The following is a 17,126-nucleotide window of genomic DNA, read 5'->3' as shown; positions in this document are numbered from 1 at the left end:
ACTCAGCAGGTGAAAGAGATTGTGGGAAAGTATTTTTTTTATACACTTAATTAGTTATACATATATGCTGGTTTCTGGTGAAAAAGTTCAACACCCTGACAACTGTGCACCGAAGGAGGGGTTGTCAGTGTGAGCTGCAGAAACATCTGTTTTAGGAGGAGCCAAAGACAGTTCTTCACACTGACCATAATGCTAAAGATCAGGAATCAGGAAGTTAAAATGTATTGCACAATCTGAAAATTGTAGAAAAACACATCACATAAATACACAGAATGATAAATGAGGCACTCATGTTTTCTGACCAAATGTGATTAAAATTATATTTGGCATGGAATAATTTACAATACATGTTTTTATATAAAACATAAATTGGCACAATAATGCATGACCACAGTCCAAATGTAAAAGCATAGAACGGTTAGAGAACATTTTACTGACACATGATTTAAGTTACACTTACAATATACAGTACACTGACTCAGAGTACAAATTGGTGTACACTGGCTCAGAGCACAAAACTCTTCCTGGGGTCCACACAAAACATTGAAACGTACATTCAAACTGCATGAACACAGTTATTGTCAAAGCAAGATCTGAACTACACTTAATCACGTCTGCATTTTGTGAAAAGCAATAAGAGTAAAATGTCACCAAAGATCACTTTCTGAGTCAAAAGGCAAATCAAGATCTACCACTCAGAAATGTTTCAACAGAATTTGGTGGTTTCCAACGTAGCCTAATTGTCACGTTCTGACCTTAGTTCCGTTTTTATGTCTTTATTTTAGTTTGGTCAGGGCGTGAGTTGGGGTGGGCATTCTATGTTTTGTTCTGTATGTTATATTTCTATGTGTTTGGCCTAGTATGGTTCTCAACCAGAGGCAGGTGTCAGTCGTTGTCTCTGATTGGGAGCCATATTTAGGTAGCCTGTTTTCTATTGTGTTTTGTGGGTGATTGTTTCATGTGTTAGTACCAATCGGTACCAGTTCGATTTTCATTTATTCTCTTGTTCTTTTGTATTTTGTATTCATTCTCGATTAAATGATATTATGGATACGTACCACGCTGCATTTTGGTCCTTCCACCAACGAAAGCCATTACACTAATAGCCATTGTGCTGAGGAGTAGGTGGCTTTATCTCACCAAACATCTACTTTTTATGTTCACAGCTACTATCCACTGGCAAGCTAAATAATGACCAGTTATAAAAAAATATACAGGGGTGGCACCTACATTTAAACAACAGAACAGACAATACTGAAAAGAAGCTTTGGCACAGCAGTAGTATAGTAAGTACACTAATTAATTGTATTAAAAGAGGTTCCATTTGTTTTAATAACCTATACATTTGGACAATGGGCACTTGAAAAGAGGGATCATCCTTCTAATAACCCTAGGCATAGTTATTGAATTTGTCTGCATCAGTGAATCTCATCAAGCCCCCAAATCAACAAGAGACTGTGAGAATGACCAACAAAGGAAGTTTGAAATGATAACAGCACAATCGTTAAATGGGAATTTCCTCCAGTAACAACTGTGCCTCCATTAAGTTTTCCAGATGAATATTTACTATAATTTTGTCTCAACATCCACTGTAAGAGGTAACACCTTCTCTTGGATGTGAATTATCATGTTACCCTCTCAGTAACTTGCTGTTCTCTCTCTCCTTCATGCTGTGTCAACATCCTCGCTGGCAGCCATGTGATGTTACTGGAGTGTATAATAAACTAATGTTGAGGTTAGGGTTGTCTCTAAGCAGATCCAGTTCTGGTATACCTCTTCGCTCCTCCTAGACAGGGAGAGGGAAAGAGGTAGGGAGGGAAGGATTGAGAGGGACAAGGAAAGAGGGGCAGAGACGTGGGGAAGAAAACGTGTAGCAAAAAAGTTAAAGAAAAATTATGTGTTTCGTTATTAGATACTTTGTACCAGAGGAAGGAAACAAGACAGGTCTGATGCTCTCTTGTCTATTCTCATTGTTCTGCATTATGTACCTCAACAGTCAACACATCTAGAACCATTCCTAAATCTAGTGGGAGGAACCAAGAAGCCAAGCTTAAAAGTCCACTGACTTGACAAATACTATTAAAGAAACAGGTAAATCAAAGGCATTACTATACTGAACAATAATATGAATGCAACATGCAACAATTTCAAAGATTTTACTGAATTACAGTTCATAAAAGGACATCAATAATTGAAATTAATTCAATAGGCTCCGATCTATGGATTTCACATGACTGGGCAAGGGCACAGCAATGGGTAGGCCAGAGAGGGCATAGGTCCACCCACTTGGGAGCCAGGCCCAACCCTCCCACCCCTCCCAGATGACCTGCAGGTGAAGAAGCCTGATGTGGTGGTCCTGGCTGGTATGGTTACATGTGGTCTGCAGTTGTGAGGCCGGTTGAATGGGTAGGTGTGTCCAAACGTTTGACTGGTACTGTATGTACAATATGCAGTGTGGCTTCTCATTGTGCAACCCAAACATTTCATATGGGCAAAACTGGTTGCAGTGACATCAGGCCGGTTATCAAACTCAAGTGGTCTGTGCAACTCAATACCACATTAACTCACTGGCACAGAGCTAAAGCCTACAGTTGTAGCCATGAGGGCTGCAAAAGCTGCTGTATTACATCTCCTATGTTTATCAGCCTGTAGTATTATTACTAACCTGGTTTTCTGCTGGTTTAATGTGAGTTATCTCTGTATACTGGATGACATCTTGCTTTCTTTCAGCTGAATCTATAAAGGCAAATAAAATAAATGAAATATACAGTGTGGGTGGGAGTAACCGACAGATATGTACAAATGCTCACCCCCAAGACAGGTTCTACAAACACTAAGGACTCATGTTACTATGTTACTCATGTTACTAATACCTGTATGTGAGTGTCCGTTTCTCCTCTTCTTAAGATAGATTGCAAGTCCAACAAGGCCTGAAGCAACCAAAATGCAGATTATAGCAATAATAAGAGAACCTCGAGTTCTCTCATTACCATCTAAAGTAAAAAGAGAGCAAACAATATTTTAATTTAAACATTAGGATTCAAAAAATTAGCTCTACCATACTTATTGCTTCATATACAAGTTGGTATTGTCTGGATATCAGCAATTTAACATTGCTACTGTACATGTTTTTACCTGCCACCTTGGAGGGATCACTCTCTATACAGGAATGTGGAACAACAGCTGTCTCCTTGCTGACTGGGTTGGCAGCAACACATCTGTAAGAGTCTCTGGTCTGTTCATCTACCTTGAGAGGTAGAGAGAGGGTGATGTTGAGGACAGGGCTGCTGGTCTGGTTGAGTTTCTCCTCTCCTCGGTACCAGGACAAGGTTACATCTCTCCCGTTCTCCACAGAACACACCACACTGCAGGAGCTGCTGTGATGGACTGTCACTTGAGGTTTGGACAGAACTGGAAGACAAATAATGAATACATGGGAATTGGTGAAATGGTACTTATCTTTGGAAAAGAGCAGTTGCTACATCCATTTTTGGACTTATACATTAATGATTTGCAGCCATTGATTCTTGAAGAATATAACTTAAACAGTTGAAGTCAGAAGATTACATAAAGCTTAGCCAAATACATTTAAACTCAGTCTTTCACAATTCCTGAGATTTAATCCTAATAAAAATTACATGTCAGTGAGTTAGGTTTGTAGGCCTCCTTGCTCGCACATGCTTTTTCAGTTCTGCCCACACATTTTCTATAGGATTGAGGTCAGGGCTTTGTGATGGCCACTCCAATACCTTGACTTTGTTGTCCTTAAGCCATTTTGCCACAACTTTGGAAGTATGCTTGGGGTCATTGTCCATTTGGAAGACCCCCACAACATGATGCTGCCACCCCCGTGCTTCGCGGTTGGGATGGTGTTCTTTGGCTTGCAAGCTTCCCCTTTTTCCTCCAAACATAACAATGGTCAGTATGACCAAACAGTTCTATTTTTGTTTCATCAAATCAGAGGGCATTTCTCCAAAAAGTATGATCTTTGTCCCCATGAGCAGTTGCAAACCATTTTCTGGCTTTTTTTCTGGCGGTTTTAGAGCAGTGGCTTTTTCCTTGCTGAGCGGCCTTTCATGTTATGTCGATACAGGACTTGTTTTACTGTGGATATACAGTGGGGCAAAAAAGTATTTAGTCAGCCACCAATTGTGCAAGTTCTCCCACTTAAAAAGATGAGAGAGGCCTGTAATTTTCATCATAGGTACACTTCAACTATGACAGACAAAATGAGGAAAAGAAATCCAGAAAATCACATTGAAGGATTTTTAATGAATTTTTTAGCAAATTATGGTGTAAAATAAGTATTTGGTCACCTACAAACAAGCAAGATTTCTGGCTCTCACAGACCTGTAACTTCTTCTTTAAGAGGCTCCTTTGTCCTCCACTTGTTACCTGTATTAATGGCACCTGTTTCAACTTGTTATCAGTATCAAAGACACCTGTCCACAACTTCAAACAGTCACACTCCAAACTCTGCTATGGCCAAGACCAAAGAGCTGTCAAAGGACACTAGAAACAAAATTGTAGACCTGCACCAGGCTGGGAAGACTGAATCTGCAATAGGTAAGCAGCTTGGTTTGAAGAAATCAACTGTGGGAGCAATTATTAGGAAATGGAAGACATACAAGACCACTGATAATCTCCCTTGATCTGGGGCTCCACACAAGATCTCACCCCGTGGGGTCAAACTGATCACAAGAACGGTGAGCAAAAATCCCAGAACCACACGGGGGGACCTAGTGAATGACCTGCAGAGAGCTGGGACCAAAGTAACAAAGCCTACCATCAGTAACACACTACGCCGCCAGGGACTCAAATCCTGCAGTGACAGACGTGTCCCCCCTGCTTAAGCCAGTACATGTCCAGTCCCGTCTGAAGTTTGCTAGAGAGCATTTGGATGATCCAGAAGAAGATTGGGAGAATGTCATATGGTCAGATGAAACTAAAATATAACTTTTTGGTAAAAACTCAACTCGTCGTGTTTGGAGGACAAAGAATGCTGAGTTGCATCCAAAGAACACCATACCTACTGTGAAGCATGGGGGTGGAAACATCATGCTTTGGGGCTGTTTTTCTGCAAAGGGACCAGGACGACTGATCCGTGTAAAGGACAGAATGAATGGGGCCATGTATCGTGAGATTTTGAGTGAAAACCTCCTTCCATCAGCAAGGGCATTGAAGATGAAATGTGGCTGGGTCTTTCAGCATGACAATGATCCCAAACACACCGCCCGGGCAACGAAGGAGTGGCTTCGTAAGAAGCATTTCAAGGTCCTGGAGTGGCTTAGCCAGTCTCCAGATCTCAACCCCATTGAAAATCTTTGGAGGTAGTTGAAAGTCCGTGTTGCCCAGCAACAGCCCCAAAACATCACTGCTCTAGAGGACATCTACATGGAGGAATGGGCCAAAATACCAGCAACAGTGTGTGAAAACCTTGTGAAGACCTACAGAAAACGTTTGACCTCTGTCATTGCCAACAAAGGGTATATAACAAAGTATTGATATAAACTTTTGTTATTGATCAAATACTTATTTTCAAATTACAGGCCTCTCTCATCTTTTTAAGTGGGAGAACTTGCACAATTGGTGGCTGACTAAATACTTTTTTGCCCCACTGTAGATACTTTTGTACCTGTTTCCTCTAGCATTGTCACAAGGTCCTTTGCTGTTGTTCTGGGATTGATTTGCACTTTTGGCATCAACGTACCCATGGTGTTTATACCTGCGTACTATTGTTTGTAGAGATGAATGTGGTACCTTCAGGCATTTGGAAATTGCTCCCAAGGATGAACCAGACTTGTGGAGATCTCCATTTTTTTTTCTGAAGTCTTGGCTGATTATGATTTATGATTTTCCCATGATGTAAAGCAAAGAGGCACTGCGTTTGAAGGTAGGCTTTGAAATACATCCACAGGTACACCTCCAATTGGCTCAAATGTTGTCAATTAGCCTATCAGAAGCTTCTAAAGCAATGACATAATTTTCTGGAATGTTCCAAGCTGTTCAAATGCACAGTCAACTTAGTGTATGTAAACTTCTGATTCACTGGAATTGTGATACAGTGAAATAATCTTGCACAAAGTAGATATCCTTACCGACTTGCCAAAAACTATAGTTTGTTAACAAGAAATTTGTGGAGTGGTTGAAACACGAGTTTTAATGACACCAACCTAAGTGTATGTAAACTTCTGACTTCAACTGTAAATGCCTCATGAGCTTAGTCCCCGTCAGAAAACCCATCAGCTTGTTTTACTCCAGTGTTTGTAAACAAAGAAATTGTAAACAAACACTTTATAGTCTAAAAACATGGTTACAACTATAATTGTTATTTAATGGTTGATCAGTCCTTGCATGCACAGCTCTGTCTATGAATTTGAGTGGTTACATTTCTCCAGCCCCATCACTCAGCTTTTTCCCGAACCAATAAAGTGACCACTTTAGTATTGTTTCTACTGCTGATTTCTACTGCTGACACACACACACACACACACACACACACACACACACACACACACACACACACACACACACACACACACACACACACACACACTTACAGTACACAGTCAGCTGAAATATATGTGTCTTCTTCTCTTCATCTGCATTCTCCACAGTATAAACCCCAGAATCATCTATTTGTAGGTCTGTCAAAGTGAAGACTCCAGTAACATTGTTCCAGTGAAGGCGGTTTTCAAATCTCTTCTCAAGGTTGGTATTACTTTGTTTACCAGGGTACACGTGTGCAATATTGCCAAGGTGTCCATAAAGTAAACTGCCAGACTTCAACACCTTTTCTGGAAAAGAGAGAGACTTTCCCACGATGCCTTTCACCTGCCAAGTCTCAGGTTGGGCTGAATGCTGGGCTGAATGCTGGGCTGAATGCTGTGCTGAATGCTGGGCTGAATGCTGGGCTGAATGCTGGGCTGAATGCTGGGCTGAGCAGAGAACTGTGGAGAGAAAGAGAGACTTAATATCAACGCATTGATTTAAATAACATAGTTCTTCTCTAAATACATAGCAATGTAGCAAATTACAGTTTCTCGATTTCTTAAGAAAATGTGTCAAAACTGAATTAACTTTTTCTAAACAATTAACATGTAGACCCAAACTGAAACACGTCGGCCAAAATGACACATTTCAAATGCAGTATGTCTCAAAACATTAAACGCATGACATAAAGTCAACTACCTCCATCAAAACATACAACTTGTTATCTAATGAAAAGTTTTTTTAAAAGTTATTTCTAATGGCCCAATAAATACCAACTACAACTATCAATATACCCTAACATGGTTAACCATCTTTTATATTTCTGTGCCATTTGTTGATACTATAATTATAGTATGCACCAAAAAAGACAACTAAACATACAACAGCTTGGGCTGTATTCTTTCTTCCTAAATTAATTTGACCAAAGATGACCAATGCAGAAAGAATGTCACTCAAGCACATGAATATCCAGAAACAAAAGGCTTTATTTCACCTTTTTCCATGTTGTCCTTTACAATATTCAGTGATGCTGTACAGTATATACAGAGAATACAAATAAAATACACCAAGCTAACAAATCACTGCAAAAACAAAGAAATGTAAAAAAGGCCACACCAATACAGTATACACTACATTCAGTCTATTCATTCTTGTCAGTCAGGCCGCATGTTTTCATCAACATCACACTGAATGTTTTCCCTTGCAATGCAGCGAGGAAAACATCTCCTTGCATGGCACATCCACGCTTGGCAGTCCTCTGTAGTGATTGCCATACAACCGGCGGTCATTGTCTCTTGGAGGGACATCTGGTCATGTGGACGGTAATCATAAACTTTCCACCTCCACACATCTGAACCCCTCTACCTCTCCTTTGTTCTTGCCCTCGGCCTCTTACGAGGTCCATTCTTGCAAATAGCAACTCAGAGGTGAGTGACCTCTTTCATCCATGAATAAGGACTGATTGCTCAGTGAACAATTGTGTAAAGTGTGCACGCATGCAGAAGAATTTCACATTCATGGGAGTAATTTGTATCGGCTGTCACCAAATGTTTTGCGTCTTTTGTAGTGAGTTGTGTTTACTGTTTTGCAAAAATGTGCTGAGCATTTGCATTTTGTGTGGAAGCAATGAATTATAGTGTTGTGCTTGAGTCGCCTTGGGTTGGGTTGATTAGAGAGGTTACCATTCCCCTGGGCATGGTGACGCAGGGGGGTCACGAGGAGAGAATCAGTCTCTTCCTCATTGACTCTCCTGCGTTTCCCGTGGTACTAGGCCTTCCCTGGTTAGCTCGTCATCACCCCCCCATTTCATGGCAACAAAGGGCTCTCACGGGGTGGTCGCGAGAGTGCTCAGGGAGGTGTTTAGGGGTTTCCTTCGGTGCTACTATGGTGGAAATTCCAGATCAGGTCTCCACCTTGAGCATTCCCCCCGAATATGCCGATTTGGCTCTTGCCTTCTCTAAAAAGAAGGCGACTCAATTACCACCCTATCGACGGGGGGATTGTGTGATAAATCTCCTGGTAGACGTCGCACTTCCCAGGAGTCACGTGTATCCCCTGTCACAGGTGGAAACATATGGAACACAGTTGGAAACATACAGTGGGGAGAACAAGTATTTGATACACTGCAGATTTTGCAGGTTTTCCTACTTACAAAGCATGTAGAGGTCTGTAATTTTTATCATAGTTACACTTCAACTGTGAGAGACGGAATCTAAAACAAAAATCCAGAAAATCACATTGCATGATTTTAAGTAATTCCTTTGCATTTTATTGCATGACATAAGTATTTGATACATCAGAAAAGCAGAACTTAATATTTGGTACAGAAACCTTTGTTTGCAATTACAGAGATCATATGTTTCCTGTAGTTCTTGACCAGGTTTGCACACACTGCAGCAGGGATTTTGGCCCACTCCTCCATACAGACCTTCTCCAGATCCTTCAGGTTTCGGGGCTGTCGCTGGGCAATACGGAACTTCAGCTCCCTCCAAAGATTTTCTATTGGGTTCAGGTCTGGAGACTGGCTAGACCACTCCAGGACCTTGAGATGCTTCTTACGGAGCCACTCCTTAGTTGCCCTGGCTGTGTGTTTCGGGTCGTTGTCATGCTGGAAGACCCAGCCACGACCCATCTTCAATGCTCTTACTGAGGGAAGGAGGTTGTTGGCCAAGATCTCGCGATACATGGCCCCATCCATCCTCCCCTCAATACGGTGCAGTCGTCCTGTCCCCTTTGCAGAAAAGCAGCCCAAAAGAATGATGTTTCCACCTCCATGCTTCACGTTTGGGATGGGTTCTTGGGGTTGTACTCATCCTTCTTCTTCCTCCAAACACAGCGAGTGGAGTTTAGACCAAAAAGTTATATTTTTGTCTCATCAGACCACATTCCTCCTCTGGATCATCCAGATGGTCATTGGCAAACTTCTGATGGGCCTGGACATGCGCTGGCTTGAGCAGGGGGACCTTGCGTGCGCTGCAGGATTTTAATGCATGACGGAGTAGTGTGTTACTAATGGTTCTTTGAGACTGTGGTCCCAGCTCTCTTCAGGTCATTGACCAGGTCCTGCCGTGTAGTTCTGGGCTGATCCCTCACCTTCCTCATGATCATTGATGCCCCACGAGGTGATATCTTGCATGGAGCCCCAGACCGAGGGTGATTGACCATCATCTTGAACTTCTTCCATTTTCCAATAATTGCGCCAACAGTTGTTGCCTTCTCACCAAGCTGCTTGCCTATTGTCCTGTAGCCCATCCCAGCCTTGTGCAGGTCTACAATTTTATCCCTGATGTCCTTACACAGCTCTCTGGTCTTGGCCATTGTGGAGAGGTTGGAGTCTGTTTGATTGAGCGTGTGGACAGGTGTCTTTTATACAGGTAACGAGTTCAAACAGGTGCAGCTAATATAGGTAATGAGTGGAGAACAGGAGGGCTTCTTAAAGAAAAACTAACAGGTCTGTGAGAGCCGGAATTCTTACTGGTTGGTAGGTGATCAAATACTTATGTCATGCAATAAAATGCAAATTAATTACTTAAAAATCATACAATGTGATTTTCTGGATTTTTGTTTTAGATTCTGTCTCTCACAATAAAGTGTACCTATGATAAAAATTACAGACCTCTACATGCTTTGTAAGTAGGAAAACCTGCAAAATCGGAAGTGTATCAAATACTTGTTCTCCCCACTGATGTCACCGAATCCCTACGTCAGGGGTACATTTGGTCCTCCACTTCAACCGCCTCCTCAAGTTTATTTTTTGTGAAGAAGAAGGAGGGAGGTCTGCGCCCGTGAAATGACTACCGAGGCCTAAACAGATCACTGTGAGGTACAGTTATCCGCTACCTCTTATCTCCACTGCGATTGAGTCAATGCACTGGGGCGTGCTTCTTCACCAAATTAGATCTCAGGAGCGCTTAACACCTGGGGCGTATTCGGGAGGGAGACGAGTGGAAGACGGCGTTCAGTACCAACTCAGGGCACTATGAGAACCTCGTCATAACGTACGGGTTGATGAATGCTCCAACAGTCTTCCAAGCCTTTGTAGATGAGATTTTCAGGGTCCTGCACGGGCAGGGTGTAGTGGTGTATATTGATGACATTCTGATATACTCCGCTACACGCGTCGAGCATGTGTCCCTGGTGCGCAGGGTGCTTGGTCGACTGTTGGAGCATGACCTGTACGTCAAGGCTGAGAAATGCCTGTTCTTCCAACAGTCCGTCTCCTTCCTAGGGTGCCGCATTTCCACCTCGGGGTTGGAGATGGAGAGTGACCGCATTTCAGCCTTGCGTATTTGGCCGACTTCCACCACGGTAAAGGAGGTGTAGCGATTTCTAGGGTTTGCCAATTACTACCGGAGGTTTATCCGGGGTTTTGGTCAGGTAGCGGCTCCCATTACCTCACCGATGAAGGGGGGACCGGTACGTTTGCAGTGGTCGGCTGAGGCGGACAGGGCTTTTGGTTACCCGAGGGCTCTATTTACCTCGGCTCCCGTGCTGGTCCATCCGGATCCCTCTTTGGCGTTCATAGTCGAGGTGGACGCGTCCGAGGCTGGGATTGGAACCGTGCTCTCTTAGCGCTCGAGTACGCCACCGAAGCTCCGCCCCTGTGCCTTCTTCTTGAAGAAGCTCAGCCCGGCGGAGTGATACTATGACGTGGGGGACCGGGAGCTGTTGGCTGTCGTCAAGGCTTTGAAGGCGTGGAGACATTGGCTTGAGGGGCCTAAACACCCTTTTCTCAACTGGACTGATCACCGCAATCTAGAGTACATTAGGGCAGCGAGGATACTGAACCCTCGCCAGGCCAGGTGGGCCATGTTTTTCACCCGTTTTGTTTTCACCCTTTCGTACAGACCAGGTTCCCAGAACGTGAAGGCAGACGCACTGTCCCGGCTGCATGACACAGTGGAGCATCCCATGGATCCCACCCCCATACTCCCGGCCTCCTGCCTGGTGTCACCGGTAGTGTGGGAGCTGGACGCGGACATTGAGCAGACGTTACGTGCAGAGCCCACTCCTCTCCAGTGTCCCGCTGGGCACCTGTACGTTCCGTCTGCTGTTCATGACCGGCTGATCTAATGGGCCCACACGTCATCTTCCTATGGTCATCCATGCATTGGTCGGACGGTGCGCTGTCTGAGTTGGAAGTACTGGTGGCCCACTTTGGCAAAGGACATGATGGTTTATGTATGGATTCACAACGAGTGTAGCTTTAATTTGGTATCTTACATGTGTGATTTAATGAAAGTTTGATTTTTATATCATTTTATTTGAATATGGCGCGCTGTATTTTCCCTGGCTATTGGCCAGTGGGACGATTGCGTCCCACCTGCCCCAGAGAAGTTAAAATGGTGTAAAATACTTGCATGTCTGAGGAATTTTAATTATGAGATTTCTGTTGTTTTGAATCTGGCGCCCTGCACTTTCACTGGCTGTTTTCATATCAATCACATTAACGGGATCTCAGCCGTAAGAAGTTAACCTGTCTGGACTGGGGTGCCGCTAGCGGCACACCCCCCCCACCCCTACTGAAAAGGCAGAGCCGCGAAATTCAAAAAAAATATTTTTTTTAAATATTTAACTTTCACACATTAAAGTCCAATACAGCTAATGAAAGACACAGATCTTGTGAATCCAGCCAACATGTCCGATTTTTAAAATGTTTTACAGGGAAGACACAATATGTAAAGATGTAAATCTATTAGCTAAAAACACATTAGCATAATCCACCATCTTTACTTTGTCCACCAACAACAGTAGCTATCACCAATTCGGCTAAACTAAGATATTTATAGCCCCTAACCAAGAAAAAAACTTGTCTGATAACATATTTATGGTATAGGATAGGTTTTGTTAGAAAAATGTGCATATTTCAGGTAGATGGCATAGTTTACAATTGCACCCACCGTCACAAATGGACTAGAATAATTACAATGAGCAACGTGTTTACCTAACTACTAATCATCAAACATTTCGTAAAAATACACAGCATACACTAATCGAAAGACACAGATCCTGTGAATACAGACAATATTTCAGATTTTCTAAGTGTCTTACAGCGAAAACACAATACATCGTTATATTAGCATAGCACATGTGCAAACATTACCCCAGCATTGATTCTAGCCAAAGAGAGCAATAACGTAAACATCGCCAAAATATATAAATTTTTTCACTAACCTTCTCAGAATTCTTCAGATGACACTCCTGTAACATCACATTACAACATACATATACAGTTTGTTCGAAAATGTGCATATTTAGCCACCAAAATCATGGTTAGACAATGTGAAAAGTAGCCCAGCTGGTCAGAAAATGTTCGTGCGCAGACAGTGATCTAGTCGTATACATAAATACTCATAAACGTGACAAAAAAATATAGGGTGGACAGCGATTGATAGACAATTTAATTCTTAATACAATCGCGGAATTACATTTTTTAAATTATCCTTACTTTTCAATACAATTTGCGCCAAGCGAAGCTAAGTCAAAAAAAATGGCGTCCTAAGCCACAAATTTTTTTCGACAGAAACACGATTTATCATAATAAATTGTTCCTACTTTGAGCTGTTCTTCCATCAGAATCTTGGGCAAAGCATCGTTTCTTGGGTCTAATCGTCTTTTGGTGGAAAGCTGTCCTCTTGCCATGTGGAAATGCCAACTGCGTTCGGCATGAACTGGAAGCGTGCCCAGAGATTCACAGTGTCTCAGAAATAAATGTCCCAAAATCGCACTAAACGGATATAAATTGCTATAAAACGCTTTAAATTAACTACCTTATGATGTTTTTAACTCCTATAACGAGTTGAAATATGACCGGAGAAATATAACTGGCTCCACTAATGCTTGGAAAAACAGTGGGTCGGTATCCTCCGCGCGCATGACGCACCAAGAAAAGAGTTCCTACATACAGGGTTTTTTCATTTATAGTGCCTGTGATTGCGCAATCGACACCATTCAAATCGGCATCACGTAAAGGCATCCAGGGGAAGACGTAAGCAGTGTCCGTATACTCATAGGAATAACAGTGGCCTTAAAACTGACTCCAGAACAGGGGCCAAAATTTCTGAAATCTGACTCCATGTCAGGGAAATTGCTGTAGAATGAGTTCTGTTCCACTTAGAGACAAAATTTCAACGCCTATAGAAACTATAGACTGTTTTCTATCCAATAATAATAATAATATGCATATTGTACGATCAAGAATTTTGTAGGAAGCCGTTTCAAAAATTACACGATTACCATAAATAGTGACAACAGCACCCCCTAGCCTTAACAGTTTTCAACCTAACTGCAGTGTCCAATTTACAGTAGCTATCACGGCAAACTTTTATCACGGCAACTCCTAGCAAACTTGATGCCACATTTAGTGATGTAATTCTTCACTGGATCAGTCTGAAACTTTGCACACACACTGCTGGCATGTTGAAGACAACATCTAAATTACACATAGAGTCATATCTCAATGTATGACCTTGCATGGTTTTTTGATTGTATTATATTTTACCAGATCTAATGTGTTACATTCTCCTACATTACTTTCACATTTCCACAAACTTCAAAGTGTTTATTTGGTAACAAGAAATGGTAACAAGAATATGCATATCCTTGCTTCAGGTCCTGAGCTATGGGCAGTTAGATTTGGGTATTCCATTGCAGGAGAAAATCGATCCTTAGCAACATGCCTATGCATTTTGCATTTAGGCTGTATAAATATACATTTCCAATAACAATTACTTAGAATTAAACAATAATGACACAAAAAAATGCTTTATTTTTCTCTACCGTGCCTTTGAATTAACTTTAAGAAACACGAGTTTGGCCAGTCTTTGGTTTGAGTATCACGTGGTGAGCTATGCATGCGGTTTGTTAATTTAGCATAGCAGATGCTCTTATATTCCCATGACCAAAGTCAACACAAATCTATTTTGTAACAACAATATCATGGAATAAAATAAGTTATTAGATAGTTTCCAGAGTGTAATACAAGTGCATACACTGTAGGCCTACCTGATGATAGGTAGGATCTGATCTGTGTTAAAACACATTTATTTTCCTCAAATTCGACGATTAGATACTTCAGATGTAACTGGTTCCTTTTTACACTGTTAGCACTGTTCCTAATCCTCTTTTTAACAGCCTGTATTGAAATCACAACCTCTCTGGTGCTGCAGCAGGCGCTCATTCATTGTCTTGCTCTGGTGTGATATTGAAAGATTCTGCTTGTCTCCAGTCATGTAAAATGAAGTAGAATTGCATAAAATGTGTTTATAAAAGGCAATTTCTTCTCAGAATTCAAATAAGATGATAGATTCATGCAGTGCTTTTATTATAATGGAGATCTTTTCCCCCCTACTGTTGTCCGCGGTGGAATGTGAATCCACGACCGTCTGACAACTTTGGCATGTAGGATAATGCTTACAAAATGAAGAACAGTTTCTAAAACGACATATCTAAAGGCTCTGGTCTGTCCATGGATTGAGGGTAAACGGTAAGCATGTTCTCTGCTATCCACTTTGTTTCATTTTGGGTACAGAGGAGGGTCAATTGTCTTTTTTCAAGCGGTCAGGGAGTGTAAAAATATATGTTACTGAAGGGTCATCCATTTTCATTTCAGAGAGGTCCGATGTTCTCCAGGTATCCCTCATTATAAATAACTTACAGTCCCTTAATAGTTCACAAGCACCTCAGTCAAGGAACTGAAGATAGATCTGACAGACAAAACCAAAACCTGAAAACCCACATTGTTTCCTTCTCACACTGCATCCTAAATACTTTGAGGGCTTGTTTCCCAGACACATATTAGGCCTAGTCCTGAACTAAAATACTATTTTAATGGAGATTCTACGTTGTGCATACTTTTTAGTCCAGGGCTTAATCTGTTTTCCAGGAAACAGGCGCTGAAAATTTGAGAAACGGGGTTCTTCATTTTGTTGATGGACCTGGGCTCATTGTCATTCAATGATACAACACCATGACCAACTCTAGTTCTTGTCATACAAATCATAAACACAGTTGTTCATGTTACAGTTTCAGAAAAGGTAGGTTGTTAAAGAGCAGCGCTTTAGGCAAGTTGGACAAACATCTAATGCAGTGAGTTGATAAAATCTTGTTACCAAGAGGAAATGCTCTCTCTTCTCCATCCTGAACACAGAGGGGAATGACGTGTGTGAGCTCACGTTCAAGCCCAACATTCAAATAAGAGGCACATTGGTTGCAGTCAGATCACTAGTCTCAGAGAAATAGATAGTCACCTTGAGTTTCTCACGTTGATCAACTTCGCTTTCTCTATGAGATACAACAGAGAGTTTGTCTGCACAATTTTTTTTCACACAACTGTTGTTAGGTGTAGAGATCAACGCCTGTGATCATAGCCACGCGAAATAGGGGTGAAAGATGAAAAAGGAGGAAAAAACCTAACAAAAAACAGCGCCCAGCCCCCACCATCATACTGCTTTCTGCGGCTATACTTGTCTAATTGCTTTTGCACATAAAATCTCCCTACAACCTTATCAAATGGGTAAATTCCTCCTTTTTATATCAGTTGTGTAACTTGAGGGTGTACGCTACATCTGGAACAACAGTAGAAGTCCCATAAAATTGTATAAAGCAACAGGTAGCCTAGTGTGCAGATATAGTAATTCAATTTTGGAACATAACTAATAACACTAATAAGCCTACATGTACAGCTTATCTATATATATACACTGTATATATATATGACGTTTCTGTATAACATGGAAAAATGTCTAAAGGTGTCACAAATGAGTTTAAACACAGCTGTCTCTAGTCTCCAGTTTCGACAACCACAGTCACATAAATCAAGGGACACATACCGAAGAGATGCAGTAGCGTCACCTTCAGTTTTTTTCTTTGAGAAAACAGCATTGTAGCCTACAGTCCATACAATCATCCAACTGGTTCCACTAAATCATCTACAAATAACATGACATAGTATGAGATACTCGACAAGAGCGCCCAGACATTGAGTTTGTTAGTTGAAGCTGTCCCAGGGGCCGGGTGGGCGGAGTTTGAAACAACTACCACTCCATCTACAGCTGTATTTGCTTTTCACACACAACACAGAAAAGAGGAGGGGCACGAGGGAGATATTATCCTGTTATCTGAGCAGCAGCCTTGGTGGTGTACCCAGGAGTCTTTGCATTGTTTTTTCAATATGATGAAACCGCATCAAAGGTAACACCTGTTAATTTGTCTCTCAAAAGACTGTTATAGATGAACTTATCCTGTGTGCATTCTTTCTAGCCCAGATAATTTTTGAATGTTGAGTGATGGTGGATGAGCATTCCATTTTGAGGCAGAGAACAGAGAGAGAGAGAAGGGGGAGAGCGAGAGAAGGGGGAGAGCGAGAGAAGGGGGAGAGAGAGAGGGGGAGAGCGAGAGAGGGGAGAGAGAGGGGAGGAGAGAGAGAAAACAGCCAGGATCACACTCTAATCATTCTTAATTTAACCTTTTTCTTTTTTTATTACATCAAATAAAAAATAAAATCACATGCACATATTTAGAAGATATTATTGCGGGTGTAGGGATGTGCATTTATTTAAAGGATATTGTATGTTTTTGAAGGATTCACCATCCTGCTTTGTGAACAATTTGACCAGGTGACACAATAATGATCG

At 41.7% G+C, this 17,126-nt stretch overlaps 1 protein-coding gene and 1 long non-coding RNA gene across 2 annotated transcripts; both read right to left on the bottom strand.

Moving 5' to 3' along the window:
* Positions 1-306: 306 nt before the first annotated feature.
* On the bottom strand, positions 307-2,989 carry LOC129849403 (uncharacterized). Its single transcript, XR_008758651.1, has 3 exons — positions 2,874-2,989; positions 2,666-2,736; positions 307-1,786 (listed from the first exon to the last, which is right to left on the bottom strand). It is a non-coding gene; the product is annotated as an uncharacterized LOC129849403 (long non-coding RNA).
* LOC129849402 (uncharacterized) lies at positions 2,987-16,464 on the bottom strand. The gene is made up of 4 exons (XM_055916276.1): positions 16,323-16,464; positions 6,561-6,950; positions 3,126-3,411; positions 2,987-2,993 (listed from the first exon to the last, which is right to left on the bottom strand). The coding sequence occupies exons 1-4, from the start codon at positions 16,372-16,374 to the stop codon at positions 2,987-2,989; spliced, it is 735 nt and encodes a 244-aa protein (XP_055772251.1). The 5' UTR covers positions 16,375-16,464.
* Between the last annotated feature and the right edge of the window lie 662 nt (positions 16,465-17,126).

The sequence above is a fragment of the Salvelinus fontinalis genome, unplaced genomic scaffold (genome assembly GCF_029448725.1).
Source record: "Salvelinus fontinalis isolate EN_2023a unplaced genomic scaffold, ASM2944872v1 scaffold_1451, whole genome shotgun sequence".
Lineage (NCBI taxonomy): Eukaryota > Metazoa > Chordata > Actinopteri > Salmoniformes > Salmonidae > Salvelinus > Salvelinus fontinalis.
The sequence above is the reverse complement of the archived record's forward strand: the minus strand, read 5'-3'. Positions and strand labels throughout refer to the sequence as shown.